General features: G+C 36.7%; 1 protein-coding gene across 7 annotated transcripts in view; it reads right to left on the reverse strand.

Annotated features, from left to right (window-relative positions):
* LOC125654515 (multiple epidermal growth factor-like domains protein 11) overlaps positions 1 to 18,236 on the reverse strand; it is a 139,025-nt gene that overhangs the window by 116,049 nt on the left and 4,740 nt on the right. For 2 of the 7 annotated variants that reach the window (XM_056144401.1, XM_056144403.1), the window contains exons 1-2: positions 14,185 to 15,022; positions 12,598 to 12,738 (exon numbers count right to left, since the gene is read on the reverse strand). In XM_056144401.1, coding sequence (XP_056000376.1) covers positions 12,598 to 12,738; positions 14,185 to 14,425 — 382 coding nt within the window. In that variant the 5' untranslated portion in view covers positions 14,426 to 15,022. Of the gene's footprint in view, positions 1 to 10,154; positions 10,799 to 12,597; positions 12,933 to 14,184; positions 15,023 to 17,093; positions 17,427 to 18,236 lie in introns of those variants that run through there. The other 5 variants (XR_008796960.1, XR_008796959.1, XM_056144402.1 and 2 more) reach the window with 5 other exon arrangements.

Below are 18,236 nucleotides of genomic sequence, written 5' to 3' on the forward strand. Positions count from 1 at the left end.
ATTTCACATATGATACCTTTGTACATGTCAAGAGCTTTTCTATTTTTTTTTTAATTTTTATGTAACTTTACTTGTAAACAAAACCTGTGCGGTTGTTGGGGTTGTTTTTAGGGGGGGGGTGTTAAGACAATACAGTATTTATTGTGCATGTTTAATTCCGTTGATTTTAAAGTTCATAGGCCTAGTTCGAAAGCCTATCAACGTATCAGTGTTCCATTGTCCAATGCAAAATTAGAAAAGGAAAAGTAGTGTCGTCTTGGTTGTCAAGGAGGTGTGTCTCCATACCAAATATACAATATAAACAAATATTTTTTCAGAGTGCTCAACAAATCAAATTGTGTGTTAGAAATAAAAAAAAAATTATGACAGACGGACTGAATGCTATATTATGTGTCTTGCCAATTAATAAACTGGACATGTGTGGTGCCAATAAATATATCTTAATTTGATAATCCAGCCTACATATAGCAACAGGATATTGTGCTTAAATTGTCCAATCTATAAAACCTTAAAGTGTGTACATGTGTGTGGTGGCGGTGGTGGGTGGTGGTCTTCATCCACTCAAACTGTCCCAATACCCCTCCCGAATTCAATTTCTTTAAGTGTGCAGTGGATAGGTCGCCACATGGACCCATCTAAGTCTACTGTAAGGATGTTTTAAAATATCGGTGTCAAATGCAACTAGTTCACACAAAATATATATATACAAAATTATTTGACGGTTTCCATTTTAGTTGCTTATATTCACACACGCTATACAACAGTACTGAGTCTATAATATCGTGAGAGAGAGAGAGAGAGAGAGAGAGAGAGAGAGAGAGAGAGAGAGAGAGAGAGAGAGAGAGAAAGAGAGAGAGAGAGAGAGAGAGAGAGAGAGAGAGAGAGAGATAGCATCAGTAATTGTATACAGGTACGAGAAGTTTAATCAAATCTTAAACTGTACAATATTTTTCTTATTAATTAATTATTCCACTTCATTCTGATATATTTAATTTCCCTTTCTTCCGTGTTAAATTATTCGGCTGGCGCGAGTTAGGACTTGCTCCCTTCCTTTTTAAACCGACGTTATGCGCCTAGCTATCTAACGCCCTCTCAGTCAAAAATAAAATAAATATAGTATCTATATTAGTACAACTTCATTGGATTTACTAGACTTTTTTTAAAAACCGTAATACAGGTTTATGCAAGCGGAAAATCTAGGCATTTTCAAAATTATTTTTCCCATCTTCGATAACAAAATGTTTTCAGTCCACAAAGAGCACAATGACCCAAAACCCATGGCAAGCAAAGATGGTTTTTACCCCCGTTTTCGGGTTTTATAACTGACCAACAAGAGCAACGCCAACATGGCATAATACGTCCGTAGATTTTGCTCAAGGAAAACATATTTTAGTGGGATTCGTATTTTAGTGAAGTTGGCACTGTCCTCTGTGAGCTAATTCATTATTATGCTTGTAGAAATGGATATCAAGATATAAAGAGGGATATAGCCTTAAAATGCGCTACTTCATAAATATGCTAATATACCACACACCTTTGTTTGCAACAGTTAGTGCTAAAGTATAAGTACAGGTACAATATACTGAAATGCAATATTTAAAACACAAGTCTATAAACTTACTATACCAGATTAGTAACCAAGCCAAATCATCTTCGGTTTGTATCCTGCCATAATGGTGATCAAATATACCAAGTTATAATATCCAGGAGCTTACGGTTCGGTTTGTATCCTGCCCACAAGGATTTCCTAATAAGTGATAATACGACCTTGACAATTGACCTTGAAAAACAATAGGCACCTTCCTCTCATCATGATGATCAAATATACCGAGTTATTATATCCTGGAACTTACGGTTCGGTCTGTATCCTGCCCACAATGTTTTCCTAATAAGTGATAATACGACCTTGACCTTTGACCTCTGACCTTGAAAAACAATAGTCACCTTCCTATCATCATGGTGATCAAATATACCAAGTTATAATATCCTGGAGCTTACCTAATAAGTGATACTACGACCTTGACCTTTGACCTCTGATCTTTAAAATCAATAGGCATCTTTCTGTCATCATGGTGATCAAATATACCAAGTTATAATATTCTGGAACTTAGCGTTTGGTTTGTATCCTGCCTACAAGGTTTTCCTAATAAGTGATACTTCGACCTTGACCTTTGACCTTGAAAAACAATAGGCATCTTCCACTCATCATGATGATCAAATATACCAAGTTATAATATCCAGGAACTTACGGTTCGGTTTGTGTCCTGTCCACAAGGTTTTCCTAATAAGTGATAATACGACCTTGACCTTTGACCTCTGACCTTGAAAAACAATAGGCATCTTTCTCTCATCATGGTGATCAAATATACCAAGTCATAATATCCTGGAGCTTACGGTTCGGTTTGTATCCTGCCCACAAAGTTTTCCTAATAAGTGATACTACGACCTTGACCTTGAAGTCTGACATTGAAAAACAATAGGCATCTTTCTCTTATCATGGTGATCAAATGTTCCAAGTTGTAAAGTCCTAAGGCTTATGGTTAAGTCTGTATCGGACAGACAGACGGACAGACAGACGGACAGACGGACGACGCCATACCATAATACGTCCCGTCTTCGACGGGCGTATAAAAAATAGTATGTTTGTTTTACAACTTTCATTCAGAAGACGGGTAAGTTCGCGAGTCACTGAATAAACAAAAAATCGTCCGCATTCTTATTTCAATCGTTGTAAACTATACACTTTTTGATATTTCAACACTACATGTAAACATGTAGACAGCGGATCTAAATCACCTAATATTCTTTTATGACATACAGGTGTTTGTGTATGGGATGTCGAGAATTGGGACCTTTACGTCTACGGGAAGTCTGCATACGGATATACATCAATATCTTGATATATCTATATACAAGAAATAATCCCGATTTACAATTAATTATTAGATCCAGTGAGCTAGGCATTCCGCAGCACATGTCTGCTTGCTCGACATTCGAGCCAAATGTAGTCCGATCCCAGCGTGTTTAATGCATCAGCATTGACTTGAAATAATAACACCCGTGAATATGAACATGACTTTATTGATGCTTCAAAAGGTACAACAGAACAATTTACACGAGAATGGAACAAGGTTTGTAAGTGGATGAAAAAGGCCGCAATTTTTGTGGGGGACAGGGGGATACATGCAATTGTACCAAGACAGTATGGGCACAAAGGAGGTCGAGTGTAAGCACAAGTGCCTGATCCGAACGATTACCACGTTCTGGACCAGTGTAGGTGGGACCGCCCTTCTCCCTGTCTCCAGCGCCACCTGGTTTTACATTTACCAGACTGTGGCCTCCCCTTGCTTGAACGAGGTGGAGGTGGGACCAGCCCTGGCAGGCCATGGCCCACGATTGTTACCATATTTGCACAACTACACATTGTTACTTTGAGCCACGCCCCCCTGCTTTGTATGCAGGGTGGGGAGACCACCAGGTTATGGGGTCACTTGATCCCAGCCTACACTACGGTATCCCCCAGTCCCCGCCACAGGACATAGGCACTATGTCCCCCCACAAAAAGAAGAATTGAACACTTAATTTGAGCTACTCTGAAGGGTAGATGTTAGACGTGTTATTTAAAAACAACTGAATCCCAGATTGCAAGTTGTTTAGATAGATGTCTAGACCTGTTTTGGATAAATGAGTACCATCGTGCCTGAACAGGGGAGTTTCTGAAACCCTGATAGTTGTGTATGGTTAATATAACAGCCAGTGACTTCTTGGGTAATAAACTTTTTGATAGCCTTATTGACTTTGATGCGTTTGCTATTGATTTTGCCACCTGCTGTAAGTGGGGCACCGTGCCAATATAATCTGGGTAACATTGATGAAAAAATTAATGTGGTGTTGGGAAGAAGTACATTGTAGCGGTACAAGCTACATTGGATTCTATGGACAAGCTCAATGCCTGTCAATGCAGGTGTAGTAAGGTCGTTAGAGCCAAGATGTATTTGCAAAAATTTTGGTGGGGGTAGATGAAGTAAATGTTCAGACACCAAACTATCCAGTTGGTCCCAATGCATTCCCCTGCGACCAAACCAATTGATTAAAACATGTAGATTAAGGTTACTTCCCCCTGGTCGTTGGGTTGCTGCATGGTGTCCTGCCCAAAAAGGGATTGATGATCCAGGGATCCAAATTGTAGGGGTACCTACAATAACTTTGGTATGGTTAGCATAGGAGAACATCTAATAAATTAAAGAGTTATCTTCGGATATAACTTAAATATGCAGCAGATCGCCATCTTCCCTTGGCCTTGATTTCAGAATCAGAAAGGCCCATTTTTGCTAATTCTGTTGCCAGGCCTATTCTGAAGCTATGTGACCTAAAGTAACCTGATACTCCTATGAATTGCAGTGATTTTTGGAGTACTGCTTGAAACTGATATTTTGTTAAGGGCTTAGTGTTCAAGTGTGCTAGCAAGGGGCCGGTTCTGGATACTCGGTCTCGAAGGCGCAGGAACTGACTGATGGTCGCAACTGGGTTAAGCGTGGAGTTATGATGTGGAGTGATATCCACTTTGGCAGAGCTGCCTATCTGGTCCGTTTTGGACTTTTGTATGATAATTTGGCAAAGGCTGTGATGCACAATAGTAATGTCAGAGTGTTGTAGTGCAATTGTTTCAGAAACTCTGAGCAAACCATAATAAGTGATGTTGAATTCCGCCGAGAATAATGCCGACTCATAAGCAGACCTACATACATTGGGTTGGGAGTGGGTAATTCGACAGAAAAGTTCGTAGGATATAGGAATACGGATATCCTTGGTTACGCCTGCTGACCTACGCAGTCCTTCAAGGGTTTTGGTAACAATGAAACATTTGGTTGTATCTTGAAGGCCATATATTTTATGCTGGTAGGCGATGGCATTTAGATAAAGTGATACAGTCCTGTAAGACATGTTTTGTAGTGAAAGGTGCCCAATGTAATGTAGTAACTGTGTGACTGGGACTGGCCAAAATGGGTGTAAATGGAACTGAACAAGAAAATTGTGGAATTTGTTAAGCGTAGCCGAATATGCTTTCTGTGTAGATGGTGCTGATGATCTGTGAAGAAGTCGATCTGCCTCCAGCTTTAGATTTGCCAGATGTCGTGTGGCAGTGGAACTGGGGACAGGTCTGCTTGGGGTGTCAGTCGCCTGAATCTGCCCGACTGTGAACGAGATAAGGAGTCTGCTATAAAATTTTGTTTGGTTGGGATGTATGACGCCTGAATACAGATATTGGACTTGAGGCATGTTAATACTAGCTTACGAACCAGGTTCATAACCCGGTCGGATTTGGATGTAGCCTGGTTGATAACCTGGACCACTGCCATATTGTCAATGTGAAATAGGAGTTTGGAATGAGCAAACTGGTTTTCCCATAAGGTGAGAGCGACAACCACTGGAAAATATTCCAAAAAAGTCATGTCTCTAATGATGTCTTGCTCGGCCCAACTACTTGGCCAGGACCCATGTGCCCACTTCCCCGCAAAATGAATACCAAAACCTCCCTTTGGCCCCCCTGCGCTGTCTGTAAACAATTGAATTGTTTCATCATATACCCAAGGTTGAAGCGAAATCACAGAAATGCCATTGTAAGACTCTAAAAAATTGCTCCAGACCTCAAGGTCTGCTTTGATGTTTTTTGTTACCCTGATTCTGTGATGGTGTTTAGTGATGCCGATAGTTGAATTGATGAGCCGACAGAAGGCTCGTCCTGGGGCGATGACCTTGCAAGCAAAGTTAAGTAGAGCAATGAGACTGCATTTCGCGAAGAGAGACCTTTTTTGCGTTGTAGAAGTACTGTAATGAAGACTGGCCAGCCACGTGTGTTAAGGCAACTTCTTTGTGAATTTTATTGTTAGCTATTGTTAAATTAGCATTAAGGCTAGGGAGATTATTGGACTCGCGTGGTGACCTAGGCCCTCTATACTGAAGTTTAAAACCGTGTAGAAAACCGTCCCGAATAAATTTGCCGTCCCTGTATCCTTCCAAATGTGTGCATAAATTATAATACTTTATGGGTGTTGCTCCCAAAGAATATATGGGACTGTTATTTTTGGACATCTGCTGCTTGGGTGGTTGTCTCCACACTTGCTGCATGCGTGCTTGTATCTGCACCTGGGGAAGAAAGGGTAACTTACTCCCTTATTGAAATGGTTGCAGTACATTACTGCAGAACGGCTTGGTTGATTAAAATGACTGCCTTGGTTCTGATGAGCATTGTTGCGGGTGTGGGTTTCTGACCTATTTGAAATGTGCAACAACCAAAATTTTTGGTTGATGTTGCCCCACGACAGTTGTGGCTGACTGGCCATTCTGAGACGAAATTGCTCATCGTATCGAAACCAATAGTTAGACCTAGACGCCGCAAGTCTAATGTCCCTCAGATATTTAAGCAATTCTTGCGCCCGTGTCGGAAACTTTTCTAGCATGATGCTAATGAAGATGACAAAAGCGGAAGTCCACATGTCTATATTGAGGTAAGAATTGGTCTTGGGCTTAACGATGCACAACCGCCCCTCCTTAACCTTAATATCACCTTGTCAATCGTAATCTTGCAATTCGTTGGTGGTTTTAATGAGAAGGGAAAGGTCTATGAATTTGCCCTCCCAAATCTGAGTTTTAATTCGTTGCGGGATGTAGACGCCCAATGAATCGTAACAACTTAATTGTTGATAAGGGTGGGAGAAAAATGACTCACCCAGCATAACGTGGTGTTAGGGTCTAATGTAGCTGATGAAGGTATCTCTTCGTCAGATACGTAAGGCAGTAGTGGCTGGTCTTGTGGTGGACCACGTGGTAATGGAGGGGGCACCGGGGTGCTTTGTTTGCACCACTTCCCTTTCCCTCTAGCGGGCGTTCCGATGCTCTCTTTTCTTTTCCGAGATGCTCGGGTGTTTGGTCTGGTCCTAACCGGTGGCATTGTCCTAAAGGATGACAACAATGATGTCCGACTTTTTGGCTGTCGAAAACAAAAGACGTCCTTCTTGTTCGGTGGATTTTGAAAAAGAGCACGACATCCGGGGACTGTTTGTTGTTCATTAACTCGTGCCGTAGCATAGTCGTACCATAACGTAGTCGTAAGGTAATACCATTGTAATATAATTGTTAAGGGCGACCAGGGTGACAGCCCGGGTGGAAACCTGTACTAAATTAATAGTTGACTATTTGATATAAAATCAAATAATCTTGATTAAACATGTTGAGATTTCTGCTTAGAGATAATCAAAATCCATTTAACGATATTGTCCATTCTATTTCTGGGGGTTTTAAAAACATTTTATCTGCTTCAAACATATAAACGTGAAAAATTAATACAAAACGAACGTCATAAGTTAAGGGTAATTAAGATTAATTGTTTCGAATAGCAAACTCCAACTTGTGAACAATTTAAGTAAGTTATCAAATCTGTATGATAGTTCTATATACATTTCGCCGTTTTATACATTTTAATTTCCACCCACTAATATTTCGTTTATTATTCATTTCTTTGTTTTATCATACGAAGGTGGACCGTGGCACAAAGGAGGCACAAATGTCAGATATCCACGGAAATCCTCCGTGGACTTGAAGGTCTACCTCGTACAGAAAATTAAGACTTCAGAGGTGCCGACAATTTTAAAAGTCCACCGTGTTTTATTTTTAAAAAAATAGTTTACGAGGCGGATGTTTAAAAAATCCATTTTTCTAATTAGTTACTATAATTACTCAAGTTTAACCAAAATTATACAGTTGTCTCTCTTTTTATCGTCAATTAATATCAATTTTGATGAAAATTAATACGAATAGATATATGCAACTTGGAAATATAAACCCGTCTTTGAGATACACGGTAAAAACAATACCATTTCCTGTGGTCCTTTCACTGCATGGAATTTTAATTTTTGATCACGATTTTTCAATTATGTCCAATACAGCGGGCGAAAAAATGTAAAGTTTTATGTAATGGGGAAGGGGGCAATATATCACAAATTTAAACATCGTGATAGAAAATATACAAGTTCCTAGCATTTTAACGGTTGTAATTTACAACCAGAATAACCCTTAAAAATATATATTAACCTATGCGTCCATTTTTTGTGCATTACACTGTGATTCTCATAATGTCAACATCATCATGTTATATAGGTCTTCTGTTGAAAAGTAATACACAAGTTTGAACGACTGTAAAACGAAAATTAGAAAAGATATAGTTATAAAATAAAGTGTTCTATAACCTATAAATCCCAGAGTGAAAGTCTCATTAATTTGTCGAAAGGGTAAATTTTAGTATTTTGTGGTTCTGGTTCTTTCGATAAATCAAAAGGTTTTTCAATATGGAGAGCATCAACGGATCTCGTATTATATTCAAAATGAATTAAACGTTAAGTTCAGCTCAATGCAATCTTAAAACAAAATTATTGTATCACTACTTCAGTGCCCTTTCTGATACGTCAATTTCGATATAAAAAGCTCTTCTGTGTAGGAAGTACATTTAGTGAAAGCCTTAGTGGAACAGAGTGACACTACAGTCAGTGTGGAGGACGATACTATGTTTTAAAACGGCTTTGTTTTCGGTATATAAATGTAGGAAATAGAAAATACTATCGAAAGAAATGTTTTATTAAAGCTGAAACATGAAAACAATGTCATATTTGTAAGGAACACCCTGGATACGACACCTACGATCAACGAAATAACGTGATATGATACGATATATAAAGAATTCCATGTATCTAATTACTCCCTGAATACTTATCACTTATTTAGTTTGTGTATCAGATGAATTCAGGTAGTGAAACATCGTGCGAGAAACTTACTGAGTATATTTAAATTTGCAGTGGTGAATATTTGTCACACTTCCGCATGTAAACAACTTGTTTTGCGCCTTACTATGTACGATAGTTCTTCAAAAGGAAACAGCCCGGACGTATATTGAAATCGACCTATTACAGATTTATTTATCATGACAATGATATTGTTTTATCGGGTAATGCTGGCTAAAAGTGTCAATGGATGTAGTATTTTCAGATTAACACATCAAACGTGATGAATTCCGTCCTTCCATCCATTTATTGTCAGTGAAAATCAGATGGCATATGATAGACTAATAGTCTGAGAGTGAATTGACTTGCACCTGTTCTACTTTTGCTATACTTCAAAATCGTTCTCAATGTGTGCTTAACGGGTCACTTTAAAACATTTGTCATTGTCAATATTTATTATGGATGTTCACGAATGAATTGGAATGCTCTTTATTCGGGGAATCATCATTTCCGTATAGCTTTATTTTCCTGTACAGTTAATCGATGTTATTCTATCCTCATTTGCTGACACTAAATAGTGTGGTATATACCACGTGTATTTGGTTTGATTTGTATTAATATACAAAGCAGATACAATATGTTGATTTGTAATTGAATATATCAAGTTTCTTGCTGTGGTCTTCATCTCAACATTTAGATATATTGACGACGTTTTATCTATTAAAAGTAATCATTTTATATCATATGTCGATTCGATATATCCCAGTGAACTAGAAATAAAAGATGCAGCATAGTCTTCCAAATTTGCTTTGCAATTGGATATTTTATTAAACATGGATGTTAACGGCAAACTAACATCTCAACATTATAAAAACGGGATTATTTCACCTTCTCCATCATCAACATTCCATATTTATGTAGCGATAATCCGTCATCACCTGTATATGGTTTTCATATCTCTCAATTAATTCAATATGCAAGAGGACTGCTGGGTATTATAAGTTTTTAAGTTGAGGCTAGCTACTGCCCAACATGTTGATGTTACAGGAATTACAACAGTCTTGAAGAATGTAAGAAATTCACTAATTCTATGGTCGTTATAACGATGTGGTTTATCAATACAACCTGTCACCCGGTTATTGGTGTCTGGCGTGGATCGGTTTTACAGTTCGCAATAAGCTTACTGCACCACAGATATATTTTAATTTGTTAGTGGACTGTGTGCTTTACACGGTCAGATTGATTAATACCCATACTCTACAGACTCTAGAACTATTTTGTATCAAAGATATTCATCTGACAGGTGAATAAGATCATTTCGTAAGAAAATATTTCATCGGAAAAAAATAACATAGGTAAAATGAAAACTAACCTTCACGATATCAATGTCACGTTATTCATAGATATCTACATTTAGTCATCAGAAAGTAATAATAATAAAATGTCAGGAACAAAATATAATTAAATGTTCTTGCATTTGTACATTTAAGATGTATGTTAAATAACTCTTTTGCATAACGTTCTTATAGAAAGCGAGTATGTATCTATCTTTGACAGTTGAAAAGAAGTAGGAAATATAACAATTTTTTGGCATAATATCATTATATTCCACCAATTAGTCAGTCAGCATTGATCTGATTCAACTGATCGCACTGGGATGGAAGGTACGAAGAAATCTTCATTGATTGATTCATACAATGGATGCACCGGTGAAGGTGGGTTTTCGTCAGGTACATGTGGCGTTTCTTCTTTCCGTAAGGCGCGTATTAGATGAAAGATCAAAAGGATCGATAACAAAATCACAGACACAGATCCTAAACAAATAATGACAATAATAATTGTTAAATATATATTGTTGGTTTTCTTCACACCATGACTCGTAGTTGGTGAAGTTTCGGTAGAAGTTTTCATGTAGTAATGTGCATCATTCCCATTACCTTTCGACACCGATTCAAACAAATAAGTGGTGGTTTTGGTATTATAAGAAGCATCTTCCTCTCCTAGCATCGATGTCAAAAGATTTTCTGAAATAGATATACATTTAAAGCAACTGACGTGTACATGCACCAATACACCTTAGTGTTTAATTCATAGCGTTTGAAAGGTTCCTCTATACTATTTCAATTGTCATACAAACATCTAATATTGATATACTCCTATAAAACAGTTCCTGTATAACTTCTTACGAAAATATGTTCAATATTTCAACTGTTCTGGCGACTATTGGACCAGGAACTGTTAAATTCGACTCTTAAAAACGACTGTTGATCGATGACGTCAAATGGCACTAACTCGAGTGTTCCTTTCCCGTTTGGTAAAATAGAAATGGCGGAAGCACATTTTGCGGAAGCAACTGGGGACGAAATTCAATTGATGTTTCAAAGTAGAGGTAAGAAGACCATAAAAAGTATAACATTAAGGATCATTGTTTTTCTTTTCTTCTTGTTAAAGCTGTTATATGCAAGTCACATGATTCTTCTTCTGCTGATTTATTTACGTAATGGCGAGGTTTACTGATGGTGAAATACAGAATCCGTTAGATTAAAAGTAGAGCAGAAACACGAAAAATATAATTATCAATTTCGACACTGGTTATGTTTTCTTTTAAACTAGTAGATACGATGCAAAATGTACGCAATCACACTGTCAATTTCAAAGTCAACAAACCATGTGCATCTACTAAAACAGCCTAAAAATGAAGGCGTATAACAAGACAATATTGACTGGTTCCTCAGACAACATCTGTTTTGTTTCACCCTCGAACAGATCTGTTGCCCTCTGTCTACTGCTTTAACCACAAAGTCCTTTCTTGGGTAAAAACGACTGTTGTCTTCGAACCCAGTCAATAACTATACTATCAAATACGCCCATTAAAATAGGACATACAGTGGCATTACCCTGTTTTATATCTGACCGCTTGTAGACAATAATCTCGGAATATTTTGCCCTTACATTTTGAAGATTAGCTAATTATGATGAGATATATTTCAGACGTGAAATATGAAGGTAACGAACATTTATCAATCTAAGAACTCCTATGAGGTATACAAAATAACGATATGCGGAAACATAAACCACTGGGTATAGCAGAGGTGGGATCAGGTGTCTAGGAGGAATAAGCACCACCTGTCGACCGGTCACACCTGCCGCCAACCCTATGTCTTGACTAGGTAAATGAAGTAATCCGTAGTTGTGGTATGTTTAGATGTATGTTCTTTTGGAGTTGATATTTTACAATCATTTCTTTGGACATGTCCAAGTCAAGGTTCAATAAAGAATCAGACACAGTATAGCCTTGCAAGTACATATATTTTGCAGATATTCGCCATTATATGTCCAGGCCTACCATATTTTGGATAATTATCTCACCGTTTGTTTTCCCAAACCAACACATGTTTTGAAAAAGTTGTAAATAATGAAATCAGAGCAATCCAACTGAGTACATATCAAACATAACCAAACGATGCGTAAAAAGCTGACAGGCAACGGAACCAAACAATCTTCTGATAATATTTTTTTAATTGTTTGTACTGTATGCATTTTATAGCATATCACATATGTCATGTGTTTCACCATTTCATTTTTTCTAATTGAAATATAAAAAAGAAAAGAATGTTTGATCGCGGGCACATTTTTATATTGATTGCGAAACTCGCATGATAATGATTTGCAACTTATTTTCATAAAGTATGTCAAGGAGGCATGCGTTTACCTATCTCTTTATTTTGTATTCCTTTTAGGAGTTATGGAATTGATCACTGTTCGTTATCTTCACCTCTCATATTGCTGGTTAGCTTACACGGAATGTAAAAATTATTCCCACCTCTTTGGTCAGGACATTTTCCAGTTGTATGGTCACAGGTTACGCTACACTCTAATGGGCATTTTGTTTGGCATTCCACCCCATACAACCCAGGTAGACAGATGTCACTGCAGTTTAGGCCAGTGTACCCTGCTGGACATACTGTGTGAATAAGAAGTATACAATTTATAATAACGACACAGGATGTAATGACATTCATCGAAATAGAATTCAGTTTCCCCAGATATCAAACGTTTATCAAAATAAGTGTCATGAAACTATATCTCTTGCTTTGACATTCCTGTTCAGTTTGGTTAAAGAATGATCCACGGCAGCACTGATGATCTTGTCTCTCTCTGTGGATATCAAGTATGAAAATCAGTATATATCGTAAGGGGGTACAGTGTATCAAAACGGTAACTATGGTTACAAGAGAGACAGCGTTTGAATGATAACCTTTCGATGTATTGATAAGTAATGAAACATGTCAGCCTTTCATTTACTTTAACAACTGATATATTCACTATAGCATTGAACATATATACTGTATCCTGTGTCATGGTATCAGGACATTATTGGAGTGCTGAGATAAAGACAAAACATACACATTTATACTCACCTACGATCACAAGGTGTCTCCATCTCGGCTATGGCATACACAAAGTACAAACTCCACATGTATTGTATACACATATTCAACGTTTGAATTTAAACTCGGGTGATAATTATTAAATACATTGAATGCACTTCCTGTGAAGTCCTTGAATTTAATAATCACAATTTTACATATCAAGTGGAAGGGGATACCAATATGTTAGTTAATAAGCTTGTATGATTTGTTTTATTGGTTTAGATATAACGATAAGTCTAGGAAATGATTGTAAAAGTGCTAATCTATTTTGACCGATCTATAATATTAAAACCAGCCAGCTGTATAAAAAATAATTGTGAAATAACGAAGACGTGTATCATAGCCTATCATAGCATAAGTTTAACATATATTGTTATTGGGAGACGAGTGACTTCCCAAATTACTTAATTTCTATTAAATTTGCAATGTGGCTTTAGTGTTTAAAATTATTTAAACAATTTAAACGTTAGAAAAATAACACCCTTTCTTTGAAAATGTTTGTGCGTTGTTTTTTTCTTGAAAGTATTCGTTTAATTTGCAACAACATATTTATTTGTCTTGATTTATGTAGGTATGTGTTTGCTCTTATTTTCATTTTGTTTTGTTTGCGGTATGTACGGCATTGATAAGTGATTGTTATCTTTACTACACAAGTTTTAAGATGCTATTTCCGTTTAGAGAACTCTAGTACCCAGCAAGGTGAGAAAAAAAGCGTTTACGTGCGGGAATATAAACAATCTCCATAACCGTATTAATGAATGTTCTCAATGATTTTCTAATGCGCAGTTTCATCACTCAAATTCGATTGATGCACCAGCTAAGTTGGCAAAATATATTCGAAGAGTAGTTAAAGTTGTGGAATCATTATTATATCACGTTATTTCGTTACTCGTACGTGTCCTATATATAATATTTCTTGCAAATATGCAATTGTTTTTATGATTGCAATTTCGTAAAACACTGCAGTTATTTGATACCTTTATGGATGAAAACCTTTCCAGTCGTGTGGTCACAAACACTGCTACACTCCATTGGACGTTGTGATTGACAATCGAATCCATACGTTCCGGGTGGACATGCGTTGTTTTCTCTAACAAGAGAATTGCCAGTTATTAAGTCAAAGATGTTGTTCTTCCTATTTGCTGTGTCTTTCAACAATGATCCAAATGAAGTACTGTTTGCATTGCTATTAATAGAAGTGTTTTCATTTGCTGGCATCGATGTTAAAGACCCCAAAAAATCACCGTACGGTTGCTCCACGGATGACTGAATGTGGGCGGAGCTTATCCATGGTCAATGTTATTTACCTGGAATTTACCTGGCCAAGAGATCGGTTGTTGTGTATATTTTTATGATATACACAGGATATTTCTCAGGTTATTACAAATTATGCTTAGTGTCTTGATTTGTGCAACAACAACAAAAAAAATTAAATTTCTACCTACATGCATACCGCATTTCTATTTCCCGTAAACCTTCAAACTTGGTCATATTTATGTATTGCAAATGACAGGTTTAGCCCATTTCTAAACCTTTGCTTTTTAAAACTTCTTATTAAATTGGTATATATCGTATATAAATATTTTCCTAAATATAATATTACCCGGCGTTTCCGGGCACTTCCTGGTGTCCTGGGAGTTCGCGGTGTCGTAGGTGTTGTAGGTAAAATATCCATGTTTCGAGAGAATGAATAAATCCAAGTAGATATGTGTACATGTACAACCAAATGAAGAATGATCAAGATAACCCTCAATATGGGCCGTCTGTAGGGTTTCTGTGTCTGTAGTGTTTGCGTAATGGTGGTATCCCAAACAGAAGCTGACACGAAGTCTCCCCCCCCCCCCATCTCTCTCTCTCTAGGGTTTCTGTGGACGTAGTGTTTGTGTAACGATGGCATCCCAAACAACTGACACGAAGTCTACACCCCCTCCTCTCTCTTTCTTTAGGGTTTCTGTGGACGTAGTGTTTGTGTAACGATGGTATCCCAAACAAAAGCTAACACATAGCTAGTCTACCCCCCCCCCCCTTTTCTCTCTCTCTCCCTTACTCTCAATCATTGACTAAATGAGTAATTATTGTCATACGTATGCAACACTATTGCCATGCCATATTATTTCATCTATATTATTGCTACAGTTTTACACATTCTCTCTCTCTCTCTCTCTCTCTCTCTCTCTCTCTCTCTCTCTCTCTCTCTCTCTCTCTCTGTCTCTCTCTCTCTCTCTGTATAAACATAAAACCGTGATAAATTATAAATAGCTCAATACTCTCTCTCTCTCTCTCTCTCTCTCTCTCTCTCTCTCTCTCTCTCTCTCTCTCTCTCTCTCTCTCTCTTTATAAATATAAAACCGTGATAAATTATAAATAGAAATATCTCAATAACTCTCTCTATATATATATAAACATAAAGCCGTGATAAATTATAAATAGAAATATCTCAGTAACTCTCTCTCTCTCTCTCTCTCTCTCTCTCTCTCTCTCTCTCTCTCTCTCTCAATATAAAGCCGTGATAATTTCAAACAGAAGCATTTTTTAAACTACGGTAACAGTTTTACGCATGGGCAATATAACCATTATACATGTTGATGTGCTGCGCCAATAAAGAATTGTTCATGTTTTTATAAATATAAAGCCACAATAAATCATTAATAGAAAATATTCCAATAACTTATGTTTGTTTGGGTTTTTTTTATTGTTTGATTTCTGATTGTTTAATCTATAATACATGTATACAGATGGAAAGAGAAAATACGATGATAAATTGCATTGTATAGGGGACGTTAGAAATTAAATATTCTAGGTGCGAGTCAATGCTATCAAAACTCAGGTATACTGGGGCTTTCCTCGAGATCTGAAGACTGTTGGTCATCATTAGCCATGATTGTTATCAAAACATCTTTCTCAGGTAGCTGTAGACCATGGTCTCTGCAAACGTCAATCAACCTAAGCTCTATTGTTAAAAGTTTGATTGACCAGCGGCTTATCATTGATCGCGACACAGGTAAAATTTGGGGGCGTTAACTTAAAGTTGGGTCTTTAAAGGGTTTTCTGAAATAGATATAGATATAATACAAGTGCATTTTAATAGTTGAATTCGCAATGTTAGAAAAAATATGCATATTTTAATCATATACCAAATTCTATTAAACATCTATATTTAGAAAAGATACAATGTGGTATGACATTGATTGTAGATATGTCCTTTCGCTCATCCGCTTGAAGACAATCAGTTTAGATAATATTTCCGTTGTGCTTTGATATTAAGCATCACATATTAAGGTATAGCAATATTTATTTTTCATGAAATTTAGTCCACTATGGCAAGCTTGGTAAACTATACACAATATATCTACCAATAAAGTTCAGATACTGTACACAGTCTTTAAAGTTTAAAGAAATACCTCATACGATATAGACTTAGAATTATGATAATAAAATTGATAAAGTGCCTTATATAAAACAAATTACCATAAGACGCTTTAGAATAATACTAATGATATAATTCAGAAGAATTTAACTTGATATTCCCAGGTTTTTATCCCATGAACAGCTATCTAACAGTTCAGACATCTGTAACACACTTTGTGAGAAACGTACAACACATGAAATGGATATGGAACGTTACATAACTCTTGCTGATACGGTGTTGAACGCCAAATATTAATCTAAATATGTTACTTCACCCACAACGTCGTATGTGTGAATATGAATTCTTATGGAAGAGAAATAAAATAAGCAAAGGAAAAAGGAAGATAAGTGATATTTTCCTTATAATTCATAGAAAGTTCAGAATTCTAATTTTCTAACATTTTAACTATATGATACCTTTACGAAACTAATAGGTTTATTTCAAACAATTTAAAAACGTAAAAAAAATAATTCCTACCTGTTTGGTCCGAACATTTCCCCGTCGTATGGTCACATGTTACGCTACACTCTAATGGACATTTTGTTTGACATTCCACTCCATACAGCCCAGGTAGACAGATGTCACTACAGTTTAGGCCGATGTACCCTGCTGGACATACTGTGTGAATAAGAAGGATATACTTTTTAATAACGATAATAAAGGTAATAACATTTATGGAAATTGAATTTAGTTTCCCGGATATCAAATATTAGTTCAATTAATGTCGTGAGACTATCTCTCTTGCTTTGACACTCCTGTACAGTATGGTTAAATAATGATCCAGGGCAGCACTGATGACCTTGTCTGTCTCTGTGAATATAGAATATGAAAATCACACATGATGAAAAATGCACTTTCCGCAAGGCTGAAACACTGGGGAAACTTAGGCATACATAAGGTTTCTGGCAAGTTTCCGGTTGGAAACTTCAAGTTTCAGCAAGATTCCGCACTCCGGAAACTTAGGGTGTCCACGAATCCATATGGTTTCCGCAACGGAAACTTGCTGAAACCTCAAGTTTCCGCGAATTTACGAAGCCATAAACCATTGACATCCATATGGTTTATCATCAGTTTCCGCAGGCGTAAACCATCAACATGCATATATGGTTTATCATACGTTTACGCATACATAAACTATATTGGTTTATATATGGTTTACGTCAAGTTTCCACAAAGTTTACATCAAGTTTCCGCATGCATAAACTACTAATATGCAAATGGTTTCTGCACACGTGCATTTGATATCAAGTTTCCAACTTGATGCTCAAAGACCTTCTACTGTACAGAGAATACAAGCCACAATTTGACAGTTTTATTCATTCTTAAATATTATAATATTCACACAAATGAACTTGATGTAATTATACTGATACACTAGTACTAAAGCAGAACAAATCTGTATAAATATATCAAGGTAACTCCATACTTGCAATATTCTCTGATAAAAGTATCAAAAATGCATTTATTTCAATTTATTAAAGTTAAAATTAATAAATTATCAAATGAAATATATAGGTCATCACACTTTTTAAGATGCTAGACATACTTAAACAGTGTCAATTATAAACATCCGAAAAATTGCAATTCTCCTTCAATAGCATTATTAAAATTTCATAAAAA

The sequence above is a fragment of the Ostrea edulis genome, chromosome 7 (assembly GCF_947568905.1).
Source record: "Ostrea edulis chromosome 7, xbOstEdul1.1, whole genome shotgun sequence".
In the NCBI taxonomy this organism is placed as follows: Eukaryota; Metazoa; Mollusca; class Bivalvia; order Ostreida; family Ostreidae; genus Ostrea; species Ostrea edulis.